The following is a 13,342-nucleotide window of genomic DNA, read 5'->3' on the forward strand; positions in this document are numbered from 1 at the left end:
TTGTTCCCTAGCTTGGCTAGTCACACCACAAACCATCACATGAAAGATCAGATGGAGGGAGAGACAATTCATCTTTGCAGAGCTGAAGAATTTGCACTTTGGCATTGACATAAGAATCCTTTTTTCTCCCATTAATTTCCATTCAGACAGTATAAATGATAGCCTTTTTTGCCCACCCCTCATCTTCCATTTCCTCAGCTTTCTTACCTAGAAGAAAAGTGGAAAACTATTGAAAAAGAAGTTAATTTTTTTATGGTGGTTTTTTTTTTTTTTTTAAATTCCGTTCATGCAAGAATTCAGGAAATATATTTACAATATCTAAGAAGAAAGAAATGCAACAAAGTAACTCATAAGCTGGAAGGGAAAATCTATGGAGAATTCTGATTTTCGTATTAGGTATTTCAGCAACAGTTTCTAAGATATTTAACAAATTATTTATTCTTGAATCAGAATCAGCAACTTGTATTATAATTCTTTTATTTTTATATAGCATAGTACTTATTTGTGTGTATATATCTTTGTGGGCAGCTTTCATCAGCTGAACTTCTGTATGATACATTTTTTTTGCAGCTCGGGGTTCTGTAGTACTCTCTTGAGAAATTAATCATAGCTACTTAGCTTTGTCTTCATTTGCTTTTAAATAGTCTATTTTCATAGTGAAGCACTAGACATCTGATTACTTGATATTCACTGAAAAATACATGTGCTTGAATGTAAAATTACCCCATTGCCTGGATTGCCTGTAAGTGCGTAGTTTTCTGTAGGTCAAAAGAGATGGAAGAGATATCAGGCATGATTATGTTCCTTAAGTGATTAGAGGTACAAGATGGTACTTGGAGTACCTAGAGATACTTCCCAGTGGTACCTTGGTGTTCCTTGTGTTAATTTTTGACTCATATTTAGATCACCTTCTCTAGACATTGAATTTATTTATTGATAAAGCAGAAACTTCACTACAGTATATATTGTAGTGGATCAGTCTGAAGGGATGCAGATGGCCCAGGAGATGGACTGGCCTCTCTCTCCACTGTAACTATACAGAGAGATAGAAACTTCTGCTGTATCACTCAGTGTTTTCATATGGTGAATTTGAGTGGGACCTTACTAGGGTTTATCTATATTGCGGGATTTTTTGTTGCTTGTTTTTTTGTCATCGTTATTGGTTGGTTTTGTTTTTGTTTTGGTTGTCTTTTTTTTTGTTTGTTTTGTTTTGTTTTGTTTTTGTTTATATTTGTCATACAGTGTCTGTTTATAAAGGATATGAACTAGGTTCATGCAACACTGTATTTGATGTCACCCTGGTGAGTTACCATCATTATTTACACCCTTTTCCACAGCTCAGTCTTGTCCTCCTGGGCCAAAGCCCTAACTATGTTGTGTAGTCTATTCAGTTGTCCCCGAATTCCCTTACAGAGGTTCTCAGTTACAGTTTTAGCTGCACAGTTATCGGAACTATCACAGGAAGATGCAGAATTTCTTACCAGAAGATTCACCACATCTTTTCTTATTATCTAACATACATCTTGGGCAGGGGAGAAGCAGGGATGGAGTGGGGGGGAGGGGGGGGAAGAAAAAGGAAAAAAGACTGCAGAGTCCTAGCCTAGAGAACAGAAAATTGGTCTGACACAGAATTTCATTCCAAGTGCTATGTTGCAAGTAGGATTCACAGCATGGGGCCTTCTCAGAGCAGGTGCCTGAACAAAAGAAACTTTTTTACGGTTGCATACTGATTAGTGTACTTGCTTAAGAAGTGAGAAGCTCAGTTAATGGTTTTGGGCTGAACCTGTCCATTTTGGGAGACTCTATGTGACTTTAGAACAAACTTGTTTTTCAATGACGGTGAAGAAGATACTCATGATTTACTCCTCTATCTACCCATTACAGTATTTTTTTATTTTAATTGAGTAAATTCCTGAAGTTTTGCTTTAAATACTCTATAACTTTATGAAGCTGGACAATACATTTAGTAAGTTTGTGTGCCGTCTTTCAACAGCGACATCTACCTAGAGATTATCACAGCACACTGTTGCTTTCAGTTCATTTTAGTGATCATTTTGTTACTAAATGTTCCCACTGATATCTGAGCATTTTGTATGCCCAGCAGTCTTCATACATTATAATTTTGTTTTAAAAACCTGAAATGATTGCCAGTTGGGACACCCTACCCCTGCACTGCTATTTGTCACGTAAGATCTTTTTTCACTAATCCATGTCTGCTGAGAGTGCTATGGTATTGCTGACATCACAGCAGAATCAAACAATTGTGATTTACAAAGAGATATAAAAGTATTTTAATTTCAAATGATTTACTGTACACCATATTCTCGTATGTTTTTCATGGGATTAATTATTGGCTGTTGTGAAATGTTTCATTTAAAATATTTCTTTTGCCTCTACTTCATCGAGGTTCTTTGGAGAAAGTGAAATGTGTACATTTTCCTTTTTATATTGACATTTATGTATTTTAGAAAAATTGACAAAATCACTCAGATGTTGCTTTTAGAAACATTATAGTGCCATGATCTTAAAGTTTTAGGGAAAGAAGGAAAAGTTCTATCCAGTTGCAAACATTGATCATTTTTCTGTCAAAGATGGATAGTTCCCTCTTTTAGCTTTGTGGAACCATGAGAGGTGACATATCAGACAAGTCAATAAAAGTATATTTTTAAATCTTTCATTTTAAAGTGTTGTGCTGGTTTAAAGGTAAACCAGCAGGGGAAATGAACTCAACTCAAAAGAGAGACCACAAGTCAGAATAACAATTTAATGAAACAACACAAGTATGATTATACAGACAAACAACTGGCTTCAATCCACAAAAACCCAAATGTACAACCCAGCACCCTGGGACATGAACAAAACGGTGTTCCCCGGGCCCCCCCTGAGTCCAGTAAGTAAAGGGAGAGCGGAAAAAACCTGCTGGTGGGAGAGCTGTTGCAGTCTGGTCAAAATGGGGATTGCAGTCCAGTTGAGGGTGGTGGTCTCAGTCTGGCCAAGAGCGGTGAGCTGCAGTCTTCCTCTGGATCCCACAAGTGGTAAAAAGGTTCCAAAACTCCAAGTTTATATATTCTCCAGTTCAGGCAGGAATACTCAGTCCTTCCCTCAGAGCGGGGAATTCCCTAAAAGGGTATGAGGACAGGAACATCTACAGGCCTCTACTGCTAACGATTTCTGGGAAATGACATGGAAGGCTATAGAATACACAGTTTTGGGTTACACCCATACCATGATGAACTGGTCTCAGCTGTCCTAACTAGGACAAGTGTCCATTTATAAAAGGAGCATTAAAATGCCCGTGTATTTTTTGTGAATAACAGGTATTCCACAAGGACATGAATTTTGTTTGATGGGACAATTTATCTTTTTTCTTTGAACCACTGCAGCATACTGTTGGACTTTTTTCTGATCTTTGGCTCTTTCACTACTAGCTATTCACAAAAGATTGCCATAGGTACACCAAAACCTATGGCGGATTAGTTGGAGGGGGAACCTTCAGGCTCTGGGTGCCAGCCCATCACCTGAAGGTGAATGCTCTTCCCCCCTGCCCCCGCCCAGCGACCCCGTGAGGAGCTCACACAGACCACCAGGGAGGGACGGACGAAAGAGGAAGTTTATTGTGAGGATAGGGGTTTATAAGGCTTTTAGGAGGGTTAAAAGGGGACCAATTACAGGTTCAGGGTCTTACAGAAAAACCAATCAGGTAAAGAGTTAACAGCCAATAGGAAGGGGTTAACAAAGGCCAATGAGAACACCTCAGGACATCTTCCCAGGACACTCCTGCATGGGAGATAAGAGTCCTTCACAGAGGGTGTTGGGAAGAAGGAGCAGTGACTTTGCAGAAATACAAAAAGCCATTTTGAAACCACAGTTTCTCATATAGTGCAGATCTACAGCCACAAAAACCAACCAATGAATGATCACTAGGGAAATCTGTCATAAGCCTCATGATTAAAACTGTGTGGATAATTAGTGAAATTTTGCCTTCCTTTCTTCCATCTTCCCTCCCAGACTGTGAGTACTGTGACATCATGTAGTGCTTGTAATCCAGGTTGTATGATACACTAGGGCCTTACAGATAGAGACCTACTCTGACCAGAGTGCAACTGTATCTCACCTTCAATTTAATATTATCTTTTTTTTTATCTTTATTATTGAATTAGGAATTGTTTCATTACTCTCTCATATTTCTTTTGCTCTGAGTGAGCTAGAATGGATAAATGTGTCTCTTTTACTTACAGCAATAAACTGGGTATGGTTAAAAGTATTAGCATCACCACAGTGTTGTGTCCTTTTCAAAGGTAAAGCACAGCAAAGGTCTGGATTTTTTAAGCAAACTAGTTTCTCATGTTTGTGAGTTGTTGTGTACAGAGGGCATCTGATGCTGTAAGTCTGAGCCTAAATCTTAAATCTTTAAGTTCTGTGTTTTAAGCAAATGCAGTTTTTTGGTAGAAGGAAAAAGTATATTCTAGTAGGCAGATGTCAGATCTCGCTACCTAAACATTGCTTATAATATTTGTAGTTGACTAACAGGTAATAGTGGATCAGGCTGGGGTAAAATGCAGGTCAGGCTGTTCATGTGTGTAGGTGAAACTTTTCACCTCTCGACCATATGGCACTGCAAAAGAAAATGTCTTGCCAAAAGAGCGTGGCAATAGTATGGCTTCCGAAATTGTTACTGGGAGTCGTAGCTATTGTTTTACATCAGTAGATCATGATCCCACATCCCAGTGGATGTCTAACATGAGCTGAATTTCTTTTTTCAGGAAATGTGTACCTCATTTAGTAGACAAACATGTCGCTAATTTTCATTCTTATTTAATGCTAAATTATAACAGTATCCAACCTAAATATGATTCTGTTATTGCTTGGGATTTTGCCACTAATTGTGAAGGCTTTTTGAAAGGTTAACCTTTGCTAGAAATCAAACAAGAGCAAAATACATCACTGCAGTAATCTTTCATTGCAGCCTAGAATTAATTTCTGTTAATTTATTTATATAAATTTCCTAACACCTTTTTTTTTTTAATTCCCTAGATATTGGCAAATGTAATAATTTTTATCTGCGGAAACTTGGCAGGAGCGTACCACAAACACCTCATGGAACTTGCGCTGCAGCAGACGTATCAGGACACATGCAACTGCATCAAATCCCGTATCAAGTTAGAATTTGAAAAGAGGCAACAGGTAAAGTCACACCCATGTCTGTGTCTCCTCTTCTGTTTTCACACTATCCCCCTATTCATCGCTATATAATCCAGCTTGTTAATGGAAAATCACTTAATGAGTTTCTTAAACTTAATGAAATATACAAAGTCTTTTGAGCATGGTTGTGCACAATTTCCATCTGAATATGGAAGGTATTTTAGTTATTTGAGTTGTCAAATTATGTTTTCTCTCATTTGTTTTATGTGAATATTTTGTGATAAAGAAAGTTAAAAATGCTGTATAGATTATGTTGGCACACTATCTCTTTTGTTGTCCTCATTGAATGAGCTGAGATGTACATATGTGCTTTTGGAAATCTTCAGTGCTTCGTCCCCAAGACCAGTGCTGCAAATCACTGCAAGAAGATATTACTGCACTGGTTTTGAAAAATATTTGAAACCACAATACTGATGAATCATGTGATATAGTTTTGGGGGTCAGGTTTGTTAAGAGGAGCTAGGGGAATTGCATAATGAGGCATACCTGTCATTTATTGTAGCAGTTGAATAAAAGACTTCTCTGAGTGCTTTATATAGTTCTTTTTCTCCTTGCCAGCTCTGTACAGTGCCTATCATCCTGACAGATAGGTACTTCATTTAAGAGAATTTGAAATACAAATGATTTCATCAAGTAGTAAAAAAGATGGGTGCATTTTGCTCTGAAGGTCACCAAGACTCAAAATCTGTGAGTCTCTGGGTCAGAGAATAGAGTCTTCACTGACGCGTTGCTGTTGTCACAAAAAGTGCTGATATACACGTCGTATGTCCCAGCTGACCCTAACTGTCGCGTCTATCTCACAAATACCTGTAACCATTTTAAATTAAAGTTTTCAAGATCCATCACCAACACTGTTTTCTCAGAAAAAGCAAATGAAAAGCCCCAACCAGGACTTCAAAAGGTTGCGTGTTCAGAGGGCTGTTCTTATTCTGCTGGGCACTTGGACTGCATACTGGCTGAAGTTGCTACAACTCCTTAAGGAGAAAGTTTTATGGTAAAAGCAAGTTTTGATGATTAGATGCAAAATCTGCATAAGGTACTGTTGCAGGAGAGGTCTGTCAGAGTAGTCATTTGTGTTTCTATCTCTGCCTTCACGAGCTGTGTGCAGTGAATCATTAGGCTTTTTAACTGATAGTCCACAATGCATGTTTTACTATCTGTTGATAATATGCAAGAGTATCTTCAAATTTGTTCCAGTGAAACAGCTTGTGAGTGCAGAGCAGCCAATGCCAGGTATCTGGGAGAAATACTGCTCCAGACTGGGCAGTCCCCAGTAATGTGGGTCCTGGTTTGATGGCTTCTAGGCTCATGGTGACATTTTAGACAATGGTTAGCCCTTCTCCCTGTGCTTAGGCCTTTACTGCCAGAAGCATGTATGCAGACTGTAATCAAACAGCGTAATTCCTAGCAGGCATCAAGGTCTCCCTTATTCAGGAGAGACCTGAATTCTTAGCTTCCTGAGCACAGTTGTAAGGGCCCAGGTTTCTACTATTGGTTGCATTTTCCTTCAAGCATAGGAAATGCATTGGTGTATCTGCAAGAAGCAGGAGGGCTGTGTTACTCGACATCAAATTCAAAGGAGTAAGGATGCTGCTTGTAAGAAGACAGTCGGCTTGTAAGAAGACAGTAGTTACAGCAGACATAGTGCTAGCTGATATTTTCTGCAAATGTATATTATTTGCTAAACACTACGAATTTCTTTGGAAAGACATAAATAAGTAGCTTTGGTTTACTGTCACTTCTGTAGGTGTTGCAGAAAGTATTGAGAACCTGACAATGAAAAGAAGCAAAATGCTCTGGAACTCTGTGACAGATGCTTCCTTTTTGGTGTTTGTAGTGTTTCAAAAGTGTTGTAGCCTAGCAAGATGGAAAGCAGCAAAAACCATCTTTTTCTGATACACTGTGTCATTCTTATAGAATAATGAAGGAAATTGTACATCATTTTTTATATATTTTTTATATATATATGTATATATAAGTGTGTGTTGTCATATTTGTGTTTTGGTAGGAATAAAAATATCAAATTAGTTAAGACATCTATACAGCTCTAAGTAGTGTATTGCAGGTCTGTGTCAATAACAGATGGATCAATATCTTAGTAAAGAGAAGTGTTCTGTGGATGTCAGTGATCTTTTTGACCTCTAATAAGCTCAAAAAGAAATAACTAGATCTTCAGATCTTCTTATATAGATTTCTTTAACCTTTATGCCCTCAGTCCCTTAGTATGTCCTCTATCTCATGTCAAGGTTTTTCCAACCAAAAAGACAAGATGTGTACCTCCGTATATCACACTCAGGGTTTTTACATATTTAAATGTGAAAAGGTAAATGAGAATTCATTTGATAAGGATTTTTTCCCCCCAGGATTAACATGCTTCTTTGTTTGCAAACAGTAGTTCAGAAGTGGATGTACTTTAGTCTGTCTTTTAGCATGGCTTGTTTTGCCAAGAAGATACAGAAGAGAATCCACATTGTTAGTATTCAGAAAGCAAGTCAATCATATTGGTGACTATTTTTAGAGAACTGGGATACATTGAAACAGTAGGAGCAGAGTGCATTTTAAAAAGCATTGGTTTTGATCAAAGCCTTTATTAGCCTGTAAAAGGTTGTAGCATGGCCCTTGATTCTACATCTCTGTAACAGGAAAAAATTTAATTTAATTTACTTTACGTAAGCTACTTTTGTACAAGTGCAGAGTGTAGGATGTGCTTCTAAATGGTTAGGCCTCCAGGTCAAATTTGCACATTTTTCCAGATCAGGGACATCATGTCTTTTATAATTGTTTTTGAAAGATGTGCAATTTATGTTTAAATTATTCCATGAATTTCCTCTTATTTTGTTTGAGAGTAGGCTCATAAAAAATGTAGGTTGTTAGAGGGGTTTTTTTGTGTGTCTTTGAATAGTCTTTTTGAGAACACCATTTTGATAGATCAATAGATAAGTATATTGAATTACCACTCAACAGTTATGCCAAAGAACTCAAGAGAAACACCAATTTCATTGTTTTGAATTAAGGCTAATGTACATTAGAATCTGGTGAAATAGAGGTGTGTGTATATATACTGAAGTACAAGTTGGACATATTGTACCCATACCACTGTGTATTTCTTCTGTTAGGGCACAACAAAGGCTGGCTGCTCCGAAAGGGATGGGAAGCTATGGGTAGTGACACCTCCCAGCAGGACAGGGGCCATTTTTAACTCCTGTAATAAAAAGCAGTATTTTCAATGCACACTTTGGTGTTTCTCGCACAGCTTTTATGTCTTTTCAGTGTTTATAAAAGAGAAACAGGGAACTATTCTGACCCCTTTTTGCAGCCTTATTTCAACATATATATTTAAAACAGCCTTTCATAGTGTTATTTGTCTCAGTGATACAGTCTGGCTGACAGTTTGTAGGGGTAATGACTCACACTGAGTGCAAGATCTTAAACGCTGACAAGCAGTTAGCATAATTGCTCTTCTCTCTTATGATGCTTTGCATCAGGAGACAGGAACGTACACTGGGAGATTCTTACAAGATCACAGGGAGGTGTTTGTAAGGTGTTGGTGTTCAGTGGGTTCTCTGAAATGCTGTCTTTGAAAAGGAGGCAGTATAATGACAGTTTTAGAAACAACACTCAGGTAGCAGATGAAAATGAATGAGGTTTCAAATCATTGAGTGGGATTTTAATTTTTTCACTGAAACGAGGTGAAGCAATACCATTCATTAAAGGAACTATTTCAAAATTTTTTAAAATTAATCTAAAACAGAGAAGCCTTACACATTTATGAGGCATGAGGCTATTAGTAAAGAACAGAAACATTGAAGTACATTATTTGGAATTATTATATAAAATGTGGATTCCTGTAAGTTCAATTAATGCATTTTAAAAGGCAAGCTATTAATATTTTCATGAACACCGAATAGTTTTTCTAAGCTTCCTCATTTTCCTTTTTTTCTCATGGCTTCAACGCTAATAAACAGGAAAAACAAAAACTAGCTTTGGTCTTTTAAATTTTAGAATTGATTTTCTACTTCAGTAGTGTGTGTACACATAGACATGGGTCAGATGCCAATCCTTTCTGTTAATCTACATGTCATTACTAGAATTAAAGCCTGTTCTGAGCAAGTGCAAGTTTTTCATGGTAGACCATGGGAAAGATGGATAGACTGTGCAAACAGAAACTGGAGAGAGTCCACTGAAGGGGTGCAGGGGTAATTGAGGGACTAGTGCTCATGACAGATGATGAGAGTTAGGGAACGCAGGTGCAGAAGAATAGGCTTGGAGGGGAAAACTAACATCTACCTACTATCTGAAGGAGCTTACACAAAAGGTGCAGTTAGATTTTTCTCAAAGGCACCCAGTGAAAGTATGAGAGGCAATAGTCATGAGCTGTGACAGGATAAAATCCTGGCTGGAAGGAGGTAAAAGATTCTTCCCCAAGAGAAGTATTAAGCATTGGAAAAGGCTACTTGGAGAGATGCTGGAATCTGAGTTCAGGGAGATTGTGAAGTTTCAACTGGACCAGTTGTTAGGCTTCAAATCTTCTTCAGCACTATAAATATAGAGCTCAGAATCTCTTGTTAGGCTAATTAAAGTCTTAACAATCTAACAAAAATACAAAAACCAATTATTGGTAATACTTCATTTACAATAATAATAACAACAATGACAGTCCACATTATCTAATTAACACCAAAAAAGCATAAATACAGCTAAAACTGTTATGCAGAAACTATTCATTTTATTCTGTTGGTGTCCTCAGTCTTCTGTAACCACGTAACCCTGCAGTACAGTACTGCCATTGCCATGTGCTTTGTACTGAGTTTGCAAGGCCTCAGGGTTAAGGCTGTCTGAATTTTTTTGACCTTCCTGGAGTTTTTATTTTTTACTTGATTTTGCTGTAACAGCAATTTTTCTGACAAGGTGGCTATTGCTTATTAATTTTACTTTTCTTATGGCACAGTACCGCCATAGATATTATATAAATAAGAGTAATGAAAAGCTACTATGTGAAGAATGAGATATTTACAACTGTAACATAATCTGGAAAAATGCAGACCTGACTTGATAGTAGAAGCCTTAAGAAGTGAACACACAGAATGCCATGCAGAGCAATACAGGCATGCGATGATTAGAGATGACTCACAAGCTTGGCACTGGAGACTCCAGGTCTGTAAGAAGTTCACCACTGGTCACTTCAAGAAATACAGACCTGAACCTGGACACAAATGTTTTTAGGGGAAACAAAGAACAAGTTTTAAGACATATAAAACACCATATATGTTAATTGTGGATATAGTATGGACTTGCAGACTAGCAAAGAAAGAGCAAGGTAGAAATGTGTGTTGTCATATATCTAAAAATTACTGCAAAGAGATCTTAGATTGAGGAAGAAGTAACCCATCAGCATCAACTCCTCCTCACAAAGGACTTCAGATGCTGATGACTTACTGAAAGTCTTTCATCACCACTGCCAGGCTGAAGCCATCAACCTTAGGGACCCACAGGAACAGTTAGAGCATGTGCCTTTTACCAGAAGAAGGATTATAAACTAATAATTGTATGTATAACAATTTAAGCTGTATTATTACTACTGGGACTTTGCGTTTTTAATGCAGAAGTACTTTTTTCTTTATTTGATTTTCTTTTTTTTCCCCCTCTAATAATTAGAGCAGGAGTAGTACTAATTCTTAGATCAGACTGTTAAGATTTCTGTTATACTAACAATAAATGTTAGTGTAAATAAATCTTAGCTTTATGTGTGTGTGTGTGTATATGTGTGTGTGTGTGTTATCAAGTTTATTTTCTTTTAGTCTATGAGCAAGATTTTGGGTGTTATGCTTCATATGTCCCTCTGGATCCTAAGGTGAATTATATCAATGTTACTTGAGCAGAAAGCAAGGGTTTCACAGCAAGGTGTCTCAAGTTCTTCATGAGGACGAGGTAAATGCTCGTGGTTTAAACCCCCTTCTTCCTCAGTTTTACTCCACTCAAGGCTGTATGCTACTGTCTCCATCCCTGTTACCCTAGAGGGTCTGTTTTTCCCACAGTGACTAGGTAGGGGTGCCAGTGTCCTGCCCCAGGTGCTCCAGAGCAAAGCCATCATAGGGAGGCAAAAGGCATGTGGCCACCAGGCAATTGCTGCCACAACTAAAAATCAGGCCAAGGCAAGCTCAGAGAAGCCTAGGTATCCTGGGCTGAATACAGATCTTATGGTAAAAATAATATCTTTTGGGCTACAGAGGCCCTGAGTGACTTCATCTAGTTTTGAAATTAGCCCCGTTTGGAACAAGATCTTGGACTATGGATCACAAGAGGTGACTTCCAACCTGAATTACTCAGTGAGTCTCTAGTTTTCTTTAATGTCTTTCCTATAGCAGAGTGCTGTGAAATGCAGGAACACTATGATTTCAGACAGAGAGAAGTGAAAAGGTAAATGTTCCTTTGAATTGTATCTTATAATGGCAAATGAATATTTTTTTATATCAACAAAAAGTCCTATCAAGTGCTACTGCGTCCAAGTTTCTCATACTAACTGTTTGCTTACAGGAATGTTACACCAGAAAAAATGTAGCTATTTTTGCTCCCACTTATTGAGGAGAATAATAGTAATTTTGCAAGAGGAATCTATGTTTGTTATGAGAAGTTGAGTGATTTGAAAATCACATACGTGCCACTTGTCACTTCATTATGCTCAGGTTGCCCTGTCACTGAAGAATTTGAAATGGACTAAATAATCATCATTTTCTGGTATCTATTGAAGAGTCTGCAATTATTTTTCCCCCAGGGTTCAATATTTAATAAAAATCTGAAACTTCGATTTCAAGCTTTATGTCATAACCGAGACCTGTAAATCAAAAAGCCATAACAAAGGTAAGGATAGGAGGTATAGAGGCTTCACAAATGCCTTGTTGACCAGAGCTTTTGTAAGGTGGAAAATATATTCAGTTCCTTGCCTGGAAAAGGATCATGTGCTACATCAGCAACCTAGATCTCATTTTAAGCCCTCGAATTATTCTTCTATAACACCTCACTACTTCAAAAGTTGCATAGGAGCTCTCCTTTAGAGGTGGAGTAGTGAGGAGCGGTGATTGGTTAACCCTCTTCATATGCAGCTTCTCAGTTTACCATTGTGGAAAACTCCAGAGGTCCATCAAGTGTGGAATTCAGTGCTTTTTCAGGGATCTGCTTTTTCAGTGCTTTTTCAGGGATCTGAAAAATTACCTTGAAATTTATAGCAAAACACTGTTGACAGATGATGACTTTTCTTAACTGTTATTTTCCAATTTTTGCTCTGCTAAATTTTTTGCAGGAGCTGTGAGAGACTCCTAATGTAGAAATAAGGCTTTGTCATGTTTTGAAATGTTATAAACTGTGCCTTTCACTCCGGGAAATGGTATTTCACTCGTAGGGGGAGAGATACCACTATTGGAAGTGTAGTTACTTACACGAAGGCACTCATATTGTCTACAATTTGGAAATTAATGGCTTAGCAAATGACTTTTGCAAGTAACTACTGCACAGGTCAATAGAGACGCTACAGTTCTTGCATGTAATATTTTTTCCTGCCTCAGGACTTCATTGTGAGAAAAGGTCATTTAACATTTTGCAGTCAACTAGAGATTCCAGCTGCCTCTATGTGTGTTGGTCTGCAGTAATTTATTACATCGAACATAGATAAACCGATGAGTCATGCTGCTTTGTTTTATGAGAAAAATGTGTAGTTTAAGAGATACTAATTACCCCATTTTCATAGATACCCTGATAGTTTGGATGAAATATATAGCTGGAAGGCAAATGTTAATTTTTTTCATGGCACCTGCAATTTTGTCAACCACATTACAGAAGCTAAAATTAATAGCTAAAAATTCATTCTTTTTAGAAAGAGAATGTCTTTTGACAGTGAGTCCAAAGTTTTCAGTTGTTAATTATGCCCATAATTAATTACCTCATTTTTAAATTGCCGTTTTATTTTCTGTTAAAAGTTATTTAAATCCAACTAGATTCCTCTGTCCTTATTAACCTTACTATGTCTTTTTCAGCTCTCTACATTAAAAATTATTCTTTACAGAGAGGGATTACAGGATATTGTGCCTACAGAAACTATACATAAATTTTGATAATCCAGGGGCCTCTTCCAGTCTTTTTTTTTCAC

At 37.5% G+C, this 13,342-nt stretch overlaps 1 protein-coding gene across 1 annotated transcript in view; it reads left to right on the forward strand.

Moving 5' to 3' along the window:
* ADCY2 (adenylate cyclase 2) overlaps positions 1 to 13,342 on the forward strand; it is a 215,090-nt gene that overhangs the window by 98,970 nt on the left and 102,778 nt on the right. Inside the window, exon 4 of the mRNA XM_029958905.1 lies at positions 5,035 to 5,184. Coding sequence (XP_029814765.1) covers positions 5,035 to 5,184 — 150 coding nt within the window. The remainder of the gene's footprint in view (positions 1 to 5,034; positions 5,185 to 13,342) is intronic.

The sequence above is a fragment of the Manacus vitellinus genome, unplaced genomic scaffold (assembly GCF_001715985.3).
Source record: "Manacus vitellinus isolate BGI_N305 unplaced genomic scaffold, ASM171598v3 scaffold_17_pilon, whole genome shotgun sequence".
Lineage (NCBI taxonomy): Eukaryota > Metazoa > Chordata > Aves > Passeriformes > Pipridae > Manacus > Manacus vitellinus.